The sequence below is a fragment of the Cajanus cajan genome, chromosome 3, assembly GCF_000230855.2.
Source record: "Cajanus cajan strain Asha chromosome 3, NIPB_CcT2T_4, whole genome shotgun sequence".
Classification (NCBI taxonomy): Eukaryota; Viridiplantae; Streptophyta; class Magnoliopsida; order Fabales; family Fabaceae; genus Cajanus; species Cajanus cajan.
Window position 1 is genome coordinate 19473975 of NC_138519.1, and position 24406 is coordinate 19498380.

General features: G+C 28.6%; 1 protein-coding gene across 1 annotated transcript; it reads right to left on the reverse strand.

Moving 5' to 3' along the window:
• Positions 1 to 2112: 2112 nt before the first annotated feature.
• Positions 2113 to 4900, reverse strand: DUO1 (myb-like HTH transcriptional regulator family protein). Its single transcript, XM_083072118.1, has 3 exons — positions 4512 to 4900; positions 3526 to 3757; positions 2113 to 2803 (listed from the first exon to the last, which is right to left on the reverse strand). Exons 1-3 carry the CDS (start codon positions 4709 to 4711, stop codon positions 2348 to 2350), a joined length of 888 nt encoding a protein of 295 aa, XP_082928244.1. The 5' UTR covers positions 4712 to 4900; the 3' UTR covers positions 2113 to 2347.
• Between the last annotated feature and the right edge of the window lie 19506 nt (positions 4901 to 24406).

The following is a 24406-nucleotide window of genomic DNA, read 5'->3' on the forward strand; positions in this document are numbered from 1 at the left end:
TCTCAACTGCACAATCATGATAATCTTTATGAAAAACACAATCATGATCATCCTTATGAAAAGCACTCGAGTGTTTGGGTGGCTTATTTGTTTAATTTCTTATGATTTCAATTATTGAAGTGTTTCTAATTGATCTGGTTAAGGTTAGAAAAGCACACTTAGCCATATGATTTTTCAGGAAAAATTGCTATATGATTGTTCTAAAGTTCTGTGGTAATTATTCACCTTTGCGTGACAGGTTATTCATGCAAAAAGTTCATTACCATTTCTATCACATTAAGCAAGTTTAGATAAAGTATAACAAATCAAATTACTAAAAGAAGTTCAAATTAATTTATGCACTTAAATTTATGAAAAAGTTAATTGAGAAAGTTTCTTAAAGAAGTTAAATCATATTTCTCTTATAAGAATTGGTATTCTTATGTTAGTAAATAGCATGCATATGAACAGTAAAGTGTTTTTAACTTGATCACAAGTTGACATGAATGACTATTAATTTTTAAATAATCATTTTAAAAGTCATATTTAACATGATTTTTTTATTGGATAACGGTGTAATTTTTATATTTTTTTTATTAAAGTTAGCTAACTTAATTATTTTTATTAGTCTTGATAAATTATTTATTTATTTCTTATTTAAAGGAACAGATGTAGTCGTATTTTCATGTGGACATAAGCTTTATCACAAACATTTGTTCGTAATACTTTGTTTTTATTTATTTAAGCATTAATTGTAATGGTAGATATGTTAATTTTATCCTATTAGAAAAATCATTTATTTTCTTTTCCTAGTACATTTGGAGTAATTTATGTAAATTAGACCTAAGTGTAGGATTAGGACTCTGCTTTAAAATGACAACGTTAAGAACTTAAGATTAGAATCGAAGAGTCCTAATAAATGAAATTTTTTACTTAAATTATACACAAACGCACTTATTCTTATTATCTGAACACCTTGACAACTGTTGGACAGATGATGGGGGCCCAAGATTTATAATATATATTTTTTTTTGTTTAAACGTTCAAGTGTTCAACATATCTAAGAGAGCACATAAACATGACACGAGCCACCATTTTAGGATGAGCAAAGGACCAGTTGCAAGCCAAAGTCATATATATGCACTGTGTTGGAAATCTATTTATAATTTATAATTTTAATTAAATGCTTTTATTCAACTTTTAATCCGTGAAAATTTGGTTCCGTTTCATTATCTTTGACCAAGTCTCTCTCTCCCTCTGTTTTTTCTTTGGAAGTTAGAAATTGGTTGCTGCACGTAACAAATTGGTTGTTGTGCATGTTTCATCTTTGCACGTCGAAACATTTTCAGTTTTTAGGGCACTCTGTGGTGTACTGATGGCCTATATTTTATTTTTCTGCTTCTTGAGATAAAGATGGGATACAAGCTTATACTATATATTAGGGGAAATGGGATATTACTTTATTATAAGCAAATGTTGGCACGGTTTTACGAATTTCACCAAATTATTTACCAAAATTAATATCTAAATTAGACGATTTTACTTTGGTTTAAGACTATATACAAGGCTATTCATATGACCTTTGACTGCAATATAAATTCTGGTTGAATATAATGAAAGAAAGCACACTTCGAAAATAACTGTTATTTGGACCCTGTTATAATATATATTAAATATTATCTCCATACTCATCTATTAATTCTTTTGTAATCTCGTTCGAATAGCAAGTGAATATCATTCTGTTGACAACTTTAATAATAATTAAAGATCCCACTATAATATAATTTATATCGATATACTTTATATCAATATTATTAAAAAAAATAATTTATATCAATATATAAACACTTTTTTTTAACTAGTCTCCACTTTTGTTTAAAATTAACTAGTTCTCTATCAATTTTTCTACTTCTCTTCTTTGGAAACATCTCACATTCATTTTTTTTCAATCGATTACCTGCTATTGAGTGACTCTTTTCCCTTTAATTAAAATAATAATATATAATGGGTGAAAACCTTCGTCCTATAAGTTATTTTTTTTAGTTGAGTTAGATGAATATCGAAATTCTAAGAAAAATCATTAGTTAATTAATTAGCATATATTAGCAATAAAAAAAACACCAGTTCATCATATTATTTTACAAAGATCACATTCATATATATGACAATTAGCAAACTACAATAACTCCACACAACCCAATAGGACAATTTGGCCATCAGAAAGACCAATGCAATGTCGGTCTTTGAGTATCCTATGAATGACATCAGTGATCAACAATACCATATTTTAACAAATGACCAAACTCTAAGTATGACATAATTTTTAGTGCGACACAACAACACATGGAATAAACGACAAACACAGAAGTCAGAGATTAGAAGGGCTCTCAGTTGGGTCCATATGATCAAACATGTCCACAGGAAAATCATCGAAGAAGCTGTCACTGTTTCTGGAGTTATCAACCGTGTCCCTCGTCCCTATTCTGCAGCTTCCTGGTGACTCAAAGAAAGTTCCAAACTCAGATGCATCAAGGGGACCAAAGTCTTCAATGAAACATGGCTCATCCATTGAGAATGCGAGATCATTGTGCAGTTCTGGAATCTGAGGAAAGGCAACGTGCTGATTCTGTTCAGTGTTTTCGTAGCTATCGAAAAGGGTGAACTCTTGTTCAAATTGGGTTGTGTGAGAACTAGGCAACTCGGGCTTTATTAGATCTGGCAATGACACCATTTTGATAACCTCGGAATTCTCGAAGAAGGGTAGTGAGCATGAATGAGGCTTTGACGATGGTTCTCCCTCTGATGATGAACTGAACTTAGGAGCCTACACAAATCAGCAACTTAATGTTATGCCTATATGAAAAATTTTCTATAGTGAAAAGAACACTGCCACATACATTTTACTTATTTTTTTAAGAGTAAATTATAAAAGTATCTCGAGATTTCGTTAGATTATACAAATATTTACTTTTTCTATTACTATAATAATCCTTTAAATATTTAAAAACCATTGCATTAGCATTCCTTATACATTATATTAACTCTCCTTAATTATTTGAAAATTCTAATTCCCGTAATAGAGTCACTGTAAATGTTTTTCAAGAAATTTTCAGTGGAATTATTTTTTTCTTTTTCAAATCTGCTACTGCATTCTCTGGGGAAAAGAATTGTTAAGAATATGGGGCATCTGCAATAATAGGAATACAAGTAGAGGAATGCACATAGAGTAACATCAAGGTTTTTTAAAAACTATCCGTGACCAGATTTCGCCACAAAATTGAGTAACTTTATTAAATAGCAACTGTTTTCAACTTTTCATCGGAACAAACTAGTTCTTGAATCTTCAAACCTGATTTACTCTGTCAAAATTTCAGTTATGATTTGCTTATGGAAATTTGTTTTCGAGTGAATTCATCATTGAATAGAATCTTACCATTTTCAGAAAAACAAATTAATTTTGAAACTGAGTTCTTGAAGAAAAAACATAATAATGGATGTAGAACAAAAGAAAAGCCCGGAAATAGAGGAAACTTTGAATATAACTACCTCCAAAGTTGGAACATCAACAGAGGTAGGAACTTTAGTTTTGTTTTTCTGCGATTTTGTTGCTGATGTCTGCAGAATCCTAGCCAACCTCTTTTGCCTACTGCTCCAGAAATTTTTAACATCATTGTCTGTTCTCCCTGTCAAATAAGTTGCAATCTTAGCCCACCTGTTCCCAAATTGTGCCTGCAACTCTATCACAACCCTCTCTTCTTCTAGTGAAAACTTGCAACCACTTCAGGAATTAGGCCAGGAGAGACACCAAAAGACAAGAATCAGATAAAAAACATCAAATTATTTCGTCTGTAAACTTAAAATAATATCATAATTTTTGAAATACAACAACTTTAGACACTAAAAACCTTATAAGTTTGTCCCTTAATGTGTTAGCTCTTAAGGACTAAAATTTGGATAAAAGACATGGACAAAGTGCTTGTTTGATTTCAGGTTTACGATCTAAAATTAAGTAAGAATCACATCAAAATAGATGTAAAAGTAACTAATCCTTGCTTCCACATTCAACAAAAACTGAGGTGAATCCAAATTAATATGCTCAAAACCTTTTCATTTTAAAAGTTGGGAACTAAAGCCAAAATAAGTCATTTTTTCGTGGACTAAAATTACCATTAAACTTAAAAAGGAGAAAACAAGCAACTCAATCATCGAAAAATCATCGAACACAAGTGCCAGTAACAAGCATGAAAAATACATGGACCAACTTCTAGTAAAAACTTGAACCCATGCACTTAAGGTACGTAAGACCAAGACACAACCCCAAAACCAAAAGGCCATGCCAAGACAATATTTTCCAAACCCCATTAAATAAAAATGTTATTTTTAAGCTTAACACAAATGATCCGAGACTAGGAACAATGGGAAGCAACGTGATCACCTCATCATTGCAAGTTTTCATCAAACAAACACAGGTGCAAGTAACAACAATGAACTACACACGTATATTTACCCATTATGAAGAAACATTGACTCACTTCTTAAGGTTTGGTCGAAGCTTATTGACCCAACGAAGACGACACGACTTGCCAGTTCTTTGAAGAAGGCCTTTGGATCGAATGGAGCTCCAATCTCTGGGGCCATACTTCTTCACGTGGTTCAGTAGCACCTCATCTTCTTCAGCTTTCCATGGACCTTTCCTTATATACTCTTCTTCTTGCTCTTTTTTCCCGTGCATTTTCAACTCATACCCCAAAAACAAGATCAACACCACACTAACTTCTCTCCGATTTTCGACCTTTTTTTGTCCCCCTTAAACTGCTGCTTTCTCACACACTATACTATGTTCTATACGCTTTTACGTACGGTTATGCATGGCGGTTATTGCCTCATTCCCACTAACTTGCCCACGTTCTCTCTTTCTCTCTTATTATTGAATAATGTTATTTTTTCTTTTCTTTTCTTTTACAAATCTCTTCTACCTCATTAAAATAACACATTTAATATCTTCAAATGTAAAACACATTCGATAGTTATTATTAAAATGAAAAAGAGAGTAGGAGGATGGGTAAAAAGTGAAGTAGAAGGATTTAAAATTATTCTACTAAAATTATTATTGACTAAGAAAGGAGGGAGAATGTTTTATGTTCACATGTATTCCTTATATATTTTAATAATTTTTTAATAATTTTTTTCACCATGTAATTTCATTATTATTCTTCAATAAATAATATCATAAAGTAATATTAAAACTGGTATATTCTTATACTATATTATAATTAGGAGAGAAAAAGATATTTTGTGTTTCTATTATTTATTTAAAATATAAAAATAAAATAAAATAATAGAAATTATATAGGTATTTGCAATTGAAAGGTAGGTGGTTTGGAAATAGCTAATTATAGAGGTAAAAATACTTTCAAAATGTATATAAAAAAGTGTATCACCTTTGTTATAGATATTGTTGTGGATGTAAAAATAATATGGTATTTTAAATTTAAATTTTTTATAATAAAAAATATTGTAAATACTACATATATTAACGAGTGATTTTATATATATTAGTAAAACTGAAACATTTCATGTCTCGTCATAAAAAAAGAATATAAAAAATTAAGAAAGTAAAAAGTGTGCAATTAAATAAATAAGTTAAATGGTAAAAAAAATTAATTTAATAAATTAGTTATGAGGTAAAAGAGTAAAAAAAAATATGGATACTAAAATAAGATATCCTTTATTAATGTTAAGATTATAGATACATATTAGTTAAAGTTATTTATACTGATTAATATATTATAACAGTTTTTTTTAACAATATATTGATTGTTTTAAATATAGTAAACACACGCATTAACGTGTGACTGTCACTGTTCATAAATATTTTTATTAGTATAAACAAGAGGTATTAAGTGTCTCTATTATTATTCATTAGTAAGATTAGTAGGGTTCACGCACTTTGTGTCTCTATTAAAAATAAAAATTAAATAATAAAAATATATTTATCTAATTGGTATTATAATTAATCTATTAATTTTAAGTTTTTAAATTTAATTAAAAAATAATTTTTTTAATTTTTTAAAATAAAAGAATATCATGATAAAAAAAAGTAGAGATCAAGGTGATTACTAAAAAAGGTAAGAGAAAATATAAATTAAATAAGAAAATAGTAGAAGAAAGTTAGTAAGAGAAAATGGTTTAGAAATTGTTATAAAAATAAAATTTTCCAAAAAATATGTATTAAATCACACAATCGTGATTATATATATATATATATATATATATATATATATATATATATATATATTATAGAATATAGATAATTAAAATAATAAATAATTATCATTCTCCCTCTCTCTTACTATTATTACTCACAAATTAAATAATATCAATACTTTTCTATTCTATTGTTTCACAAATCTCGTCTGCCTTATGAAAACATTAATAATAACAAATACATCAATTATCTTAATTAGAAATATAAAACACATTCGATACTTTATAAAAAAAAATAATCCAAATAGCAACCAAATTAGGTAATAAGTAACATAAATTTATTTTTTAATTTTATTATATCAGAGATGAAATTTGTGGGTCCCAACAATTAAAGTAATTAACTTTTTTGTTGCTATACAACAACATTAAAATTGGTTGTAAATCGGTTTTGCAACTTAAATTTTCGCAACTACTTATATTCGGTTGTTAAGTAGTTTAGTGACTGATTTCCCACTGATTGATATTAGCATAGTTTTAAAAATCGTATCGGTCATCGAACCGGTTAGGGTATTGGGTCAGTAAGTTAAAGGTTGAATCGGTAGGTCACTAATTGAATCGTATGACTAGGTTTTTATTAATTTTTTAAAAAAATATTTATGTTAAATATATTTTATACTTATAAATTTTAATAAATTCATATCCTATTTTAAATTTAATTTTCATCTTATTTAAAATTATCTTCATTTTTATTTTGTATAAAGAAGTTCATAAAAAAAAATTACATGTTAAATTGTATATTAATAAAAATTAAAAATATAAATAATATGTACATATATAATATGCTTGTAATTGATATCACAAAATAAAATATGTAATATCTACATAGATATTATATTATTAAATATATAATTTAAAATTAATAATATGCTATAAAAGTTATTTAAGTTGCATATATTACAAATAAATATATTAGAACAAGTAGTCATTGTTATGTTTAATAAAACTCTTTGTTCTACCATTAAAAAATTCAATTCTCATTGTTATTTTTGTGATTTGTGGTCCCTTAAAAAAAATAAAAAATTTTGTGGTTGAACCGGTTTGACCCACTGGTTCACTGGTCGGACCGGAAAATTGACCGATTCAATCCAGTTTGAAATGGGTCAAATGCATAACCGATCTAACTTAAGGTTCGGATCGGCTGGACCACCGGTTCCTGGTTCAACCAGTCCGACCGGCCAGTTCGATCTGATTTTTAAAACACTGGATATTAATGGTCATTAAAATGCGTTTTTTAATTATCATTTATGAAAAAGTGTATATTGAGTAATTTATCTGCCCAACAATCATGAATTATTGTAGAACCGTTTAATTCACCTGATTAGTTGCATTAAGTATATATTAACACTTAGTGTTCATTCCAATCAACTCACCTTATTTTGAATCTTGGGGAAACCTTCTCTTTGGGCCATCAAAACCCTTTCTTAATTTGCATTGTAAATTATCTTGACGACAAAAAATTCATCCTTTATAATTTAGGGACAATGAGTTGCCATCAATGCCCACTATGACATTATAAAAGTCCTTTATGGGATTAAGAAGTTTACATCTACATTTTGTGCAACATTTTATATGTAATACACCACATGTATCAATAAATATGATGTTGAACAACCATTTTTCCTTAAATCAATTTGGAATTTTTTTAGGATTACTTAATTCTATCACCAAATGATCTAGAAGATTTGAAAATGTTCCTTATGACTCCTCACTTAAAACCCAATAATTTGGAAGGATATATCCTTGACATGTACCTTCATTTCTTTGATAAATGATTCTATGGCAAAGATCATGATATTATTGAATTTTGTGTAACATGTAAATGTTTGCAAAGCATTTTCTAATAAACTAGTGATGAAAGTAAGTTTCATACAAAGGTACATAGTTCTCATCTACACCAACTAGTTCAACATTAAAAAACTCTTTACCCCAATATGAATTTTTCAAAATTTAATATCTTACAATGTTTTCACTGCAATTTTTCCTAGCCCACTTCAAAAATTTTAGACACAAAAGTAGTTGATTTTATATGATTGCCAAGCTTTAGGTAAATTGAGTATGTTGTGCTAGAGAGAAACACTATTATTGATAATGAAAATGTAACACCCTAATTTTTTTTAAATTATTAAATGACATTTTAATTAATAAAGAAAACTTTATAAAATAAATTAAAGGCTTTCTAAATAATTATGACTATTTTTATTAAATAAAGAAAGGTTTGTGAAATTATTTGTTATAATAATTATTAGAGATAAATGTGTTTTATTTTTTTTTAATGTATTTTGATTATATATTATGATTTTAATTAATGTATCAACGAAGGGATATTTAACTCAAGATCGATATTTTAACTTGAAGAGTTAAGTGTAGGTTAAGAAGTTATGAGGAGTTATCATTAATAATGCAAGACACTCTCAAGGAGAGCGAGATTGCAAGAGACACACTATAGGCTTGTGTCTATCGCCTAATGATCATCAAGGTACTAGGGTGAGTGCAATTCTCTCTCTAGGGTTTGGGTCATTTATTAGGTAATGAGTTTGGCTCTAACCCTATTGTCTTTTCTTTTGTATTCTTGAGAGAATTCATGGTTTTGATTTGTATGATGGAAATTTGTGTTTCTTATTGTTCGTATGGGCTTTGTGTATAAGACTCTAAGTTTTTCAAATTATTAAAAGGATATTTTAATTAAATAAATAGGTTTTATAATTATTTTAAAGATTTTTTTTTAAAATGACTATGATTATTTTTGTTAATTAAAGAAAGATTTATGAAATTATTCATTATTATTAGGGATATAATTATATTTTATTTAACGTATTTTGATTAGATATTGTGGCTTTTGATTATTTTAGAGATTTTATAGATAACAATGTTTTAAGATAAGAAAATAAACATTTCAAAATTATATTATTCGAAGAGATATTATTTTATGTATTTAAAGCAAAATAAAAATTTTAAAATTATTTATTTGAAGAGATATTGTCTTATATATTTAAAGAAAAATAAGGATTTTGAAATTATTTATTTGAAGACATGTTATCGTATGTATTTATATATAAGATTTTGAATTAATTAATTGACCTAGTATTATATTCTGAGTAATATTTCAAAATTAATAATAGTAGTTATTATTTACTTATTTTCAAAATAGTGAGAAATAATTAATTAGGATAATAATATATTTTGAAAGTTATTTATTATTTCAAAGATATATTCTTGATTTAATTATTTTTTATAATTGCGAGAAATGATTAATTGGGCTTTTGTCAATGGGTTAGCGTCTCTATAAATGTGATAGTAGAGTTAGGGTAGGCTCACTTCACATTATCATTAACACATGTGTCGCGCTCTAAAGAATGAGAAGGAGAATCAAAACTCATAACAGAACACCTTGGAGATCCATATTCTTCATCAAGCGTTTATCAAGCGTTCATCAAGTGTTCATCAAGGTAAGAGAGGAGTGAGTAGTTTTGCTCTAGGCATGACATGTATGTTAGGTAGTAAAATTGACCCTAATATCCCTTCTTTATTCCTTATTGTTCTATTTAATATTGCATAGTTGTATATGTCTCTAATCTCATAATTAAACATGTAATTATGAAGTTTGGATTGCCTGCGGTTCCCATGGGAATTCTAAATGATTATTGTGTGAGTAGTTAATAAGGGTATATAACTAGAATGTGAAATTGATGTTGTATTTGAGTAATTAATGATATAATAAAGTAGTATTAGGCTTTAATTTATGTTTTTACCAATTGGATTCAGAGAAAAAAATTTGGTTGTGAGTTGTGTCTTGTTCTAAAAATTTGGGTATGAATGTACTTTGGTATTTATATGATTTCTTTGTGTGTGAGTAATAAAATTAAGTTTTGATAATCAAGTCAAAAATTAGACATTAGGATTATAGTTTAGACTCAAGAATCACATAAAAATATTAAGAAATGATCGAATTATGTGAGTTAAAAGATGAATCTTATATTATGTGTGCGAAATTTAACATACATACGTTATAAGCCTTTTAAGTAAACTTAAATGGTAGAATTAAGTTTTTTAATATTCATAAAATTTTTATCCCTAGATGTTAGCTTTCAAATGCCATTGAAATCACTTAAAAAGGGAGTCTATAACTCAAGTTATGATCAAATTAGTAAGCAAATGTCAGGCTGTTAGATTTAGGCTAAAACATTATGATTTTCTATTTTTTAAAGATGGTAGATTACATAATTAGCTCTTGAGGTCAACATAGAAGTTGGAGATAATTATGTTATATTTCTAATTAAATTAAAATCAACTTGATAACATATATATACCTCTTGATAAGGTGTTTGGATCACCTGATGTCTTAAAAGATTAAGTTGTAAAAATGTAGTTTATGAATGGTGTTGGTGAATAAATTTACCTTTTAAGTGTTTGATCTTACAAATGGTTTGAGGTACTCATATAAATGTATAGGAAAGATAAATTATGGGAGAAGTTAATTGTTAATAATTTATTATGTAAGTTGATTACTAACGACTTAAGGTGTTTTGATGATAACAATATTTAAGGATTTAATGTGATATTGATAAGGTTGCTAAACTAGTTAAGCTAATGATCCAAATATTTAGTGATGTTGATTTCTTAATGACTATGATCAAGGTGTTAACATATGATTAGACAATCTCATAATCATTCTATATTGAGGTGTATCGAATAATGTTGTGTAATCATTATACTACATAATATTGATAACTAGTTGTAGTGTGCAAGTATGCTATTGATATGATATATCGTGAGCTATGTACGAATTGATTAATGTGCTTTGACATTGATACAATTGATGTTTATGGATTTTGTGAGGGTCATATGACTAGAAGTTTAAGCGAGGCTTAACCATGGCATGATATGATAAGATGTGTGATATGTATGTGATCATGTGAAATGTTATGCATAGAGTTTGTTTGACATACATCATGTGCATAAAAGTATTTTTAAGTGTACGATATGAAATACACCACCAAGGAAGCCCTCTTGTGTAAAAGCTCAAGGATCAGTCCTTGGGGATAATTTGGTTTGGAAGTCCTAGTCTTGCCCTTTGTGTGCATAGGATGTATCTTGTGCGACTCAACTATCCTAACCACACCCTGATAGCATATATGTCCTTCAAGTGAAAGTGCGCTGAGGGTATGACTCGGCATATACTCCTAGATTAATCTATGTGTATTGCTAGCTACAATACACAAGTGTTATATATATGATGTTTTTACTGGTGCCACATGCATGCTAACATATAATCCATGTCCATTTCATAATGCATCTTAATGTTATGTGGTGCTTAATTATTATGTCATGAAAGGGTGAAATGAGTTATTGTTTCCCACTCCCCTTGTTTTGTTTTGCTCTTCTTGTATATTGTTGTAGGTGATTTTCAACATGATGTGAAGGATGTTGGTCACGAGGCTTAGTCTTCATAGAAGGGTTATGCTATGATAAAATGTGATATAGGGACTTGGTTGGAATTAGTGTTTCTTTAGTTATGTTTTGGAAAATGGTTATTTTAATGTATTATATTTTATTTGGATATTAATTGGTTTTGTTTTGTTAAATGTGATATTCTCTATGTTGAACACGATGGATTTTCATTATGATAAACTTCTTAATTTAATTTTATTTATTTCAAGTATTATGGATGTAGGGTAAAGGGTGTCCCATTACGGGTGATCTTTGTATTATATATGATATGAATTGTGTTTCTTTGGATTATTTGTGAATCTTTGAGTGCTTGTAGAAACTCTTGATTTATATAGAAGGGTAAAGATTGATAAAATTGATGATGAATTGTGAAAGTGATGTATATATTTGGTAATTGATGGTATAAAAGTATGTTTAGAGTGTTAATTATGCTTTTAATTGATTGAATTGTGTTGGGTGTGATTTGTGAGATTTTCACACTTCATTGTAGTGAATTTTTCCTTAGGCAACAAAAGGCATGCTTGTGCACCATGTTGCATGCCTGTGCAAAAGAAGTTGAAAGGGTCCCATGAAAAATAAGAATTGGCATAAGCGTGCACCCATTTGCACGCCTATGAAAACATTTGAAATCATCAAATTAGATTTTTCAATCTTTACAAAAGTTGTAGCATTGGATGTTAGATTTACAATGGTGTTAGACCAAAAAAAAAAAGGTATAAGACTCGAGTTATGAAAAAAATTAGTCAGAAAAGGTCAAATTGTAAAAATTTAAGCTAAAATATTGTGGTTTCATAATTTTTAAAAATAATAGATGATAAAATCAACTATTGAGGTCAATATAAGTTTTAGATGATTGTCTATATTTCTAATAAAATTGAAATCACCCTTATATTGTAAGTATAACTCCATATATTTTGCTGCTCCTAGGCTACCTTGTATTGGAGTGCCTTTTTGTGATATTGGAGATTAGTACCACATACATATAGAGTTAGTAGCATGTGTTTCACGAGTCTTTGAATAGTGATCTATATGATTTTGAGTTTAATGTGTTTAATGTACTGTTATAAATATTGAGGATTGGATAATTTGTATTGATGAGTTGTGATTATGTAATGTGTCAGTATACTATATATGTCTTATATATGTTGTACATATATGAGATATGTTTTCACTCCTCTTGTGTTTGTCTTGTTGTCTCTACAAGAAAAGTCCAAAATAGTGACCAAATTTAGCGACTAAAATATACTAGTCTCTAACTTGCGACCGATTTAGCGATTGATGTGCAATTCAACCATTAAATTAATGTTCAGGTATGCTTAGGGGTGCCATCCAAAAGGAGCCCAAAATAGTGGGCTAGGCTAAAAGAGATTAAGAGGATTGAGCCCATGTTAAAGTTAGTGGGCCTAAACTCATCTTGAGCTATAAGCTAATAAATCATTAAGCCTAATACCTCTCACATACTTGTATATAATTTTCTTATTTTAGGTCTTGTATTTTGGACCAAGTAGCATAGGAACTTTATTGTAATTTTTTCTCTTTGTGTAATTTTGGGCTTAGGAGGTGTCTGTTAGAAAAGAATGGTTTAATCCAAGAGGGGGATGAATTTGATTCTATGACACTTAAAAATTTTTCAGTTCTAAGGATCTTTATTTCAACTTTAAACTTTTCTAATATGAATTCTCAAAGAAGTTCCTTGAAAGACTTGCCAATGGGAATGAGTCCTATATGCTTTCTTGATTAATCTTGATTAAGTACAGTGTTAAGAACAACTAATATGCAATACTTTGATTCAGTTTAAAACAATGTTATGCATACAAACATATTAATCAAGATTAGTCACTTTAACACTCAACCAAGATTTTACTCAATGTAAAAGATAAGGGTGAGAGAAGAATGAACAAGAATTTTATCCTGGTTCAGCCACTCCACATGTGACCTACATCCAGTCCTCAATCGTAACCTGATCAAGATTTGTTCCATTATCTCAATGAAGAAGTTTTACAAGCATACCACACATGCATATACTCCTACATTCAAGATAACCACTTTCTTGCCCCCAAGAAAGCACTTCTCGTAGAAACCCACTACAAGAATTCCTTACCACTTGAGACACCTACTCAAGATTTCCCTTACACTTTACACAAAGAATTAAAGGAACGAATTCACCTGGAAGCTGAACAAATCAGACTGTGAATTCCAAACAAATCTTAATCTTTCTCTCCCAAGAATGTAGTGATGATGATTATCTCTTTCAAAGCATGTCACAAAATGTTTTTCTTCTTGGTTTCACAAAGAAAACACTCCAAGAAGGTCACAAAGACTTCACAATATCAGTTTTTCTCTTTTTGATTCTCAGTTCATCTCACTTCTTAAGTTTCAAAGTGTGTGAAAGCTATTTATAAAGTTTTTAGATCCAGATAATCGATTATTTTAAAGAATAATCGATTATTTTGTTCTTCATGGTTTCTGGAAATCACTCAAGAACAAAATAATTGATTATTTTGCAGGATAATCGATTATTCCAGAGAGTACTTCTTGGAATAATCGATTATTTCACAGATAATCGATTATTATAGCAAGAATCTTTTTACCTATTGCTGGAATAATCGGTTACACTTAATGATAAACAATTATTTTGAGTTAGCTTTCAAAAACTCAATTTTATACTTCAAAAATCTTTCCAAGTATTTTAAATCATCATCATACTCACTCTTAGGGGGTGTATTGGTTTAGGATTTCGTAGGATTTTAAAAGACTTTTTTTGAGTAAAAAAGTCAATTGGTATTCAATCAGGATTTTATGTCACTTAAAAACAATCCAGTGGTATTCAATCTAGATTTTCAAGATTTTTTAAAGAGTCCATTAAAATCCACTGGTATTCATTTGAGATTTTTTACAACTTAAAAATAATCCATTGGTATTCAAAAATATAAGGATTTTAAAGGATTGTTGTGTGAGAGGGATTTTGAAGGACTTTCTAGTGCTATCTATAAATACTAGATTCATAAAACAATCCCATCCAAACCCAACGGATTTTGAAGGATTGTTTGAAGTGATTTTTCAAGTGTTTCAATAATTTTCAAGTGAGTTTTTCATTTTTTTTTCTGTTCCTGTCTTCTCCATTTTTTCTCTACTAATAATACTATACTATTATTCATTGCTCATATATAATATTGTAGTACTGTTCTCATCTCATTCTCCTATTTTGTGAAACTCTGATATGTAAATGATAGTGTCATTGACATGCTCTATTTTTCTGTTCGTTCTCTTTAATTAACTTGCTTTATTTTATTCTATGTAGTTGAATTTTTTCTTTTATATAATAAAAAAATGCTTGAAATTTCAACTTTTAAGTTGTAATTTTTTTATAACACACGTCAAGAAAACAAAAAGGTGAAAGATGAAATTGATATCATAATCTATATATATATATATATATATATATATATATATATATATATATATATAAGATGAATTTGTTAAGGTTTCTGTGAGTAGAATGAGATGAAAATGGATCTTAGTTGGGGGAAGAACCCTCTCAGCATAAAAACTGTTAACTCTCTCATTTCCTTGAATTTGTTACTCTTATCCCTCCTTTTATGACTCAACAATTATTTTATTTTTTTTACTATGAATTTTTCTTTTTATTTTTATATTGTGAAATTAAGATTTTTTTTTTATATTTTTAAAAAAGAAAATTAACATAAGACATTGCAGTATCTAATTTTTTAGGGTTTAGGATTTATGCCTTCATTAGCTTATTTTTAAAAAAATAAAATATTGTTAAAATATTTGTTAGAATAATTTACATTTATAAATATCGTTAAAAATTATCATATAATATATAACTAAAATAAATAAATAAATAAATATATATATATATATATATATATTCTATATCTAAATACTTCCGTTTATATAAAAAGATTATATATCTAAATATTTTCTCAGTATCGAATATACTAATTTTTTTTATATATAAAATTATCTTTTATTTCTATATTTTCGTTTTTACATTTTTTTTATAATGATTAAGATATTTGATCCATTTGGATAGCCAAGATATATTCGATCTTGTATAATTGGTGCGCTTCTAAAGATAGATTTATTGATTTTGTCTCTTATCCATAATTATTTATATAACTGGTTTTCAACATATATTATTTTAATAATTCAAATGGGAGATTCACATGGAAATAATAAAGAAAAAGGAAAAGAGAAAGAAAACTATGAAGCTTGGACCAAGGAGGATTCCGATGAATTGTTACAATTGATAGTGGATGCTATAAAAAGATGATAGAATATTATGGAGAATTATTATTATTATTTATCTAGACATTATTGGTTTTTTTTATAATTATTTTTATCTTTGACTCTTTTTAAATTTGAATGTATGAATTTTTTTTTAAATCTTATCAAATGTCAAAACTCCACAAAATCCCACAGAATCCATTAAAATCCTGATTTAAAAGTCTTGTAGAATCCATTAAAATCCTGATTTTAAATCTTGTAGAATCCTGCAAAATCTTAAAAGTCATGAAAATCCTGCAAAGTCTTTTAAAATTCGCAGGATTTTTTTTCACTAAAAAGGTCCTTTAAAATCCTAATCCAATACACCCCCCTTAGTCAATTTAGATTAAAATTAACTCATGCACAAAGCATACACATGCAAAATAAGCTAACCAAAATAATACAACACATAAGAACTTATAAGCTACTCCTATTACACATCATGATATTCATATCTTCTTCTTGACTGGTTTGTGTCCTTGGTCAGCTTCAAACTCTTAGAATCCATCCTTTGTTATCATCAAAACTCTCATACTCCAGGGCTGAGTTGATTCATTTCTCCATGAATCTCAACAGTGTCATTCATTTTTAGGCAATGTGATTAGCATTTGATTTTAATTCTTAGCACATGTGGCTGTCCAACATGTGATGTGAATTTCAAATTCAAAATCCAAGCACATGGAGCCAAAAACAAGTCACACATTCTTTGTTTGCCACATGGCCTTCTCTCATTGGCTATTACACATCTTAGATCTTGAAGCACATGGAGCACATGGCTTCAAATATTGGTGGTTTAGACGTCCAAATTTGAATTTCAAATTCAAATTTGGCGCCTAGATCAACTAAGGCTAAGTAACCATGATTATTTCTTAACCTTGGTTGCCTAGCTTGTTCCATAAGCTTTCTAGATCTATTTAAGACTCTTAGCTCCATGTATGCATCACTTTTTGATGATATGAGAATTAGAGTTTTGAATTCTCTCTCAAAATATTTTAGGAGAATTTTCTCTTTAAGCATTTTCATCCAGGGAACTCTCCTTGTGGCAAATGCAACCTTTCTTGCTTATCTTCTCTTTTGAGAAGTAGTGCACCCTTCACTCTCTTGTTTCTCCACATTTTGTTTAGTTTCTTTGATGATTTGATTCATGGATGAAGATTGAAAAGCTTGGAGGATTCCTTTGAGCATTCGAATTCCAATTCACTATGGAGTTTCCATCATTTTGGCATAAGAGCCTTGGTTCTTCCATTAGGTGTAGTCTTATAATTTTCTTTAAATTTCTTATGTCAAATATGTTCTTGATTGTCTTTTAGTGTGTTTTATAGTTAGATCTAAATCTTGCATGAAAATCGATAGATCTTAATTACCTTGAAAATTTTAGTTCACAAAACTTTTGATCAAGTGTTCTTAAACAAATCTTTGTTTTTTTTTTTTGTAAGATTTGTGTCATGTATGTTCCTTTTTAATTTGCTAGGGTCTTGACTCATATGATAATGATTTGAAATTTGAAAATCCATGAGAAGATTGCATGTTTTCCGTTTCTCAATTAATTTCAAATTTGAATTTCATCTTCTAATGGAAACATATTGTGACAAGATTTATTTTTTTAAAAAAAAGTCACATGTACCTAAAAAAATCAAAAAGTAAAAAAAAAATATTCAAGAACAAAATATTACAATTGTAATTGGCCTTTTTTTTTTCCATTGTGGAAGTAGTCTTAAGAGATTCTATGTGTCTATTTAAGACTTCCACCTTTTTTTGTAATTATTCTTTAAATTCTTTCATTTAATTTTCTTATTTCACATTAGGAGTGTTAAGAAGTTCCAAAGGTTTCATTAATACTAATAGTTGGCCAAACATTTTCTTAAGTAGAATTTCTTTTCCTTACACCTTGCACTTGTATCATGAGTCATCCTACTCTTTCACATAGTGGAAGTGATTCAACTTCACCAACAAGTATTTCAAAAATCATGCTTCAACTTAAATCACTTAAACTATGGAGAAAATTGAAAATGATAGCTAAGGAAAAAAAGAAAGAATAGAAAGAGAGACTATCATAACTCAATTAGAGGAAGAAACAAAAAAGGTGAGAGGAAAAGAGAGGTTGTTGAAAGAGGAAAAAAGAAGAAGCATTATAGTGGATCTTTTAGTGGTTCGGCTAAGAGCCAAAACTATTAAGAAAATAGTCTTAACATGAGTGAATACTATCAACCTCACCCAAGAAAGACTAGGCCTAAGAAAGAAAAATAGCCCAAGGGGAGGGAATCTTGAGTAGATCTCTCTTACTTCCATGGCAAAGATGATATAGAAGCCTATCTTGATTGGTAGATGAAGGTGGAACAACTCTTCACTTGTCATCAAGTGAGTGAAGAAAGAAAAGTTCCCTTGGCCACCCTTAGCTTAGGGACTTAAATGACTTAGTCCAACTTTGCATCAAGGTAGAGTAACACATTTTGGGAAAGACTTTTTTTAAGGGAATCCACTAAATCTACACCCTATCATAAGAAAGACCATAAAGAAGATGAGTACTCTTTCAAGAGTCATTCCAAGATTGAGCCATCCAAGGAAAACATGAATAGAGAAAACCTCACCAAGAAAAGGAAAACCTCAACACTAGTTCTAAGATTGGTAGTATCAGGTTTTGCAAGTGTTTGGTGAGAGACCATATTTCCTCTCAATGCCCTACCAAAAAGACCATGTTAAGGGGAAAAAATAAGGACTTTATAATAATTTTTTCTCTCTATATAATTTTAGGCTTAGGAGGTATCATTCATTTTTAGGCCATGTGATTAGCTTTTGATTTAAATTCTTAGAACATGTGGTTGTCCAACATGTGATGAGAATTTCAAATTCAAAAACCAAGTACATGGAGCCAAAAACAAGTCACACATTTCTTACTTATCACATGGCCTTCTCTCATTTTGTGCATCTTAGATCTAGAAGCACATCGAACACATGACTTCACATGTTGGTGGTTTAGGATATCCAAATTTGAATTTCAAAATAAAATTTGGTACCTAGATCAACTAAGGTTAAGCAACCATGCTTATTTCTTAACCTTGGCTGCCTAGCTCGCTCCATAAGCTTCCTAGCTCTATGTATGTGTCACTTTTTGATGATATGAGAATTAGATTTTTGAATTCTCTCTCAAATTTCTCTCGAAGTCTCTTAAGAGAATTTTCTGTTTAAGCACTTTTATCAAGGAAACTCTCCTTGTGTCAAGTGCAACCTTTCTTGCTTATCTCCACTCTTGAGAAGTGGTGCACCCTTCACTCTCTTGTCTCTCCATGTTTTGCTTAGTTTCATTGATGATTTGACTCATGGATGAAGAATGAAGAGCTTGAAGGTTTCCTTTGAGAACTTGGATTCCAATTCACCATGGAGTTTCCACAATTATGGTTCTAGATTTGAGGTGTTTAGTGATCATGAAAGCCTTAAGTATTTATTTGATTAGGAGGAGTTAAACATGAAGCAAAAGAGATGGTTAAAATTTCTTAAGGATTAAGATTTTGAGTTGAGTTATCAGTTAGGTAAAGTCAATGTGGTGGCGGATGCCTTGAGTGAGAAATCCTTACATCTATTAGCCTTGATGATTAGGGAAATGGGTTTGATCACAAACTTTAATGATATGAGCTTAGTGTGTGAGATTACCTTGAGCAGTGTGAGACTAGGTATGTTGAGAGTAACCAATGATCTATTGGCTAAAATTAGGGAAGGCTAAAAAGTTAATTAGATCTTCATGGCTAGAGTGGAATCTATAGGACAAGGAAAAAATGGTGAATTTAACATAGGAGTTGATAGAGTACTGAGATTTAAGGATAAAGTTTGTCTATGTAGTGACCCCAAGCTTAAGAAGTTGATCCTAGAGGAAGGGCATAAGAGTAAACTTAGTTTTTACCTAGATATCATTAAGATGTATCAGGATGTGTATGCATGCTTAATATGCCAAAAAGTGAAGATAGAACACCAAAGGTAAGCTTGTAAAAGAAATAACAGCATATAATGAGCAAACAACATCATCAATTGAATTCAATTGGAAACAACTTAAATCATTTCATCTTTCACATCTTCAACAAATTAATAATTTAACAACTTATCATCTTTAAACAAATTTACAACATAAATCAACTTATAAACAACTTAAACATCATAAATAACATACAACTCAATGTAAAGAAAACTCAACTCAATCATCATAACATCATGCTTCACAATTTTATTCCTCTTAAACAACATAGATAACTTGACAATCCAACATACACAACTTAATCAATTTTATGCATATTTAATTTGATCAACTTGTACAACATTCAACTTTAATAACTTAAGCAACTTTATGCAACTTAACAACTTTATTAACTTAAGCAATGTTACAACTTTAACAACTTATACATTGTAATGCATTTTCAACTTAGGAGATCTCTTATAACTTAGTAAGCAGTTTAAGTGGCTTAACCCTACTAAATTACAAATTCAAGCATGATGACCTATTTAACAACTTTAGGCATGGTGACTTGTTTAACAACTTCAAGCATATGGTGACCTGTTTAACAACTTATTTGGTTTCTTAGATTTCACCACTTAAACTAAGAAAGTCTAGTACTATTGTTAGGAATAGAATAACTTGGATATGAGTTTATCACAACATTGATATGCATCAACTAAACATGTATGAAATTAACCCACTGCCACTTTCCAAATATCATGCATCCTTTTAGCACTCAATCTCTCCCTGACTTCGTGCCTTGCTCAATGATTACATATGAAAAGTATGGCTTGGCTTGTCCCCATACCATTCCAACTTAAAAACCTTTAGGAAACAACTTCCCAATCAAGAGACGACTTACTCACTAAAGGGTTTCAACTTTGGGTTTGTAAAGTATCACTACTTATATCCACACAATATGATATTTTAACTTCTAAACAATTTTTCTCTCCTCTAATTTTTATGAAACTTTCAACTTAAAACATGCATAACATACATATATTACAACTCAACAACAACTTACAACATACAACTTTCAACTTAAATAACATTCAACATATCGCCATTTAACTTAAACATCCTCAATTTCAACTCATTCATCTAAACATGATTCATCTTCATACATCATCATCGTTCAAGTATCCTACAACATCATAAGCAAGTTACATTCACAACTTAAGCATATTTACTTAAAACATTTTTTAGTAGCATAAAGTGTATCACATTCATCTTAACACCTTAGATTATTTCATAACCTTCCACCTCATACAACATGTCTAAACAACTCAAAAATTACATCAACTTTAACAACATGAAATAAACCCACATTATTCAAACAACTCATTTTATACCATCTCCAGTTTATCATCAATAGTCATCAATTATTATAGAATATAACATATATGAGAAAATTACATCATAAAAGCATTAAATATCTTTTAAGTCCTTAAATTCGCATAGCCAAGATAATTTGGCCAAAACAATTTGACCCCAAATTCTTCACTACCTCAAATTCATTTGGCCAAGAAAATTTTCCTATCCAATTTGACTCCAAATTGGCCTTTGCTCCAAATTTTTCTGGCCATGAAAATTTGGCCCAGCCAATTTGATTACAAATTAGCCTTTACCCTAAATTCACCTGGCCATGAAAATTTGACCTAACTAATTTCCACTTGAAACACCCTTCAAGTGAACCTTTCCAAATTTCATTCAACTAAAGATATTTGATCCAACCAATTCACACTTTAGGTGAATTTGCCCAAAATTTTCCTATCTAAGGAAATTTGGCATAGTCAATTTGGCTCTAAATGGCCATTGCCCCAAATTTTCCTTGCCGTGAAAATTTTCCCAATGAATTTGTGGATATATCACTTGCAACTTCACCATTTTTGAACTTCTGACCTTATCAACTTATCTACAAGTTCAAGAATTGAAATCAAAACCACGAGAATGATTATAAAAAACTTATATATAACATAAATCTACCATTAAATCCAACATGCAACATAGATTCATCAAGAAATCATCAATTTTGGGTCTTGGGATCATCAACCCCAAAACTTCTACTTCACCATCTTTAACAACTACTTCAAAATCAACAAATTAAGCCATCAATGAGAAAATCAAACATATGCAACATGAAACAACATTAAACAATTAAAAAATTAAACAAGATTCTTTTACCTCGATTACTTCAAGAAACAAAGAAATTAAGGAAGAAGGGGGGAAGAACCATGAGACCCTCTAAGATTGACTTCTTCATAAGAATTTAAACTCCAAAAGCTTGAATATTAGTTTCTACAACTTTACTCAACCTTAGGGAAAGACAAGGAAGCTCTTAGTACAATCAAAAGAAGAATCAAACTTCTTTAATTATAAAGTCTATCTCTCTAACTTCTCCCTAAAAAGTTTTTTTAAAATGAACTTATGAAGCTTCTCTCTTCGCAAACCATATATAATTTTTCGTTCTTGGTCAACTTTGACCTCAACTCTAGTAATTTTTTTTAAAAAAAATTAGTTCTTGAAGATTCCTTGATACTTTGGAGCTCTTAAAACAACACAAAACACAACATAACAACTTGACATCATAAATTAACATAACACATATCATGATGCAATAAAAATATAAAAGATATAGCGTTACAATATCTAAAAAAATGATCTTACAGGTTTGAATCAATACTAATCATATATTTTTTTAAAAAAATTTTAAAACTTATTTTAAATACTTTATGATAAATAAAAAATTCGATTTGGATTATGAATAGTAATAAAATTATTTTTAATAATAATTTTCTTAAAATATAATTTATTCATTTATATTAATTTATAAAATTTTATATATTGATATTTAAAATTTTATACTCTCTTCGACTATACAACTAGATTGACTTGATGGTACGAGGTTATTAGTATTTATAAGGTCTTGTGTTTAAATTCAATTTTGGTAATTGAAATTCTTATAGATAATTTTTTTAAAATACGTCCACTAGTTCTTAATATAAGATATAAATAATTAATGTATCAATATAAGTAAAATTAGTTGACGCATTTAATTTTCATTAATAATGTTATAAATTCAAATGTTGTTTCAAAAATATTTTTTTGAATTGAATAGTTTAATTAATTATTATATTTAATGACACTATACCTAATTCAAGATTTAATTTTTTTATTAATGACTGTAATTTGTATTATTAATAGATTAATAAATGCATCTAGTTGTGTGAATGATAAGTAAGTATCTTCTTAAAAAATATTTTAAAATAAATAAAACATATAAAAGGAAATTAAAATTATATATATATATATTAAAGTAGGTCTATATTTCTCATAATTAGTGTAAAAAAACTACCCATTTATATATTAATCATAGTTTTTTTGTTGTAACATTAATTTAAATTAATCAAGAGTTTTAGTAACAAAACAAATTAATCGAGAGTATTATATTAGTTTAACATTTTTTTTTCATTAGACTTAAACTTCTTATTGTGTATGGTTAAATTTTTATTAATAAAATTTATACTAAAATATTATACTTGGTGTTTTAGGTGTAAAAAGAATGTTAAAAATCTACAAAATAATATTATATTATAATTTTTAGTGGCACAAAATATTAATATTATATTTATTGAATAATATTTTATATATTACTTAATTATTATTATCATTTTATTAATATCATTTTGAACTACGATCAAATTATTTAAATTATTAACTTTATCAATTCAATAAACAGTTTAACTTTTAAACATTAATAATTATACATATACACACAACACACATATATATTAAATATATTATCATTAATATATAGAGGGTTGGTAAGAGAGATGTCCAAAAAAATATGAAAAATTCTAACATCTAACTCATCCCTTTCTTTCCCTAAAAGATCTCCAAAGCACTTTTTTTTTTTTTATCAAAAATTGAAAATCTTATAGAATATTCTTTTGTTCGTGAGAATGCTTAGAGCTTAGAAACATTTACTCCTTTACTCAATCATTATAATATTTTCAAGAGACAAAGATCTACTTTCATATTTATCTTTAAGCTTATCACTACTAAAAGACTTCAAGTTAAAGAATATGTCCAATCTTTTAGAATGGATCAATGTTCTTTAGTTGTTAACTTTGAAGAATAATATGTCAATATATATCAAGATACACCAAGAGCTTATCAGACAATGGCAACATGAAGGTTACACTCACCTTCATTATGGTACAATCAAACTGATTCTTTCTCTCCGTTGAATAAGAGGTCTACTTGCCTTGGTGAGAATTTCTCTTTTAGACTCTAGCTACCTCCACTATGAGAATGCTATAATTGGGACTATCCTAATTACAATACACGTTGGAAGTGTAGTCTTGACTATCTTTCCTAATTATAATAGTTTGAAAGATCCCACTATTCCACTAAAGGTTCAAGTTCAAATCATTGGAG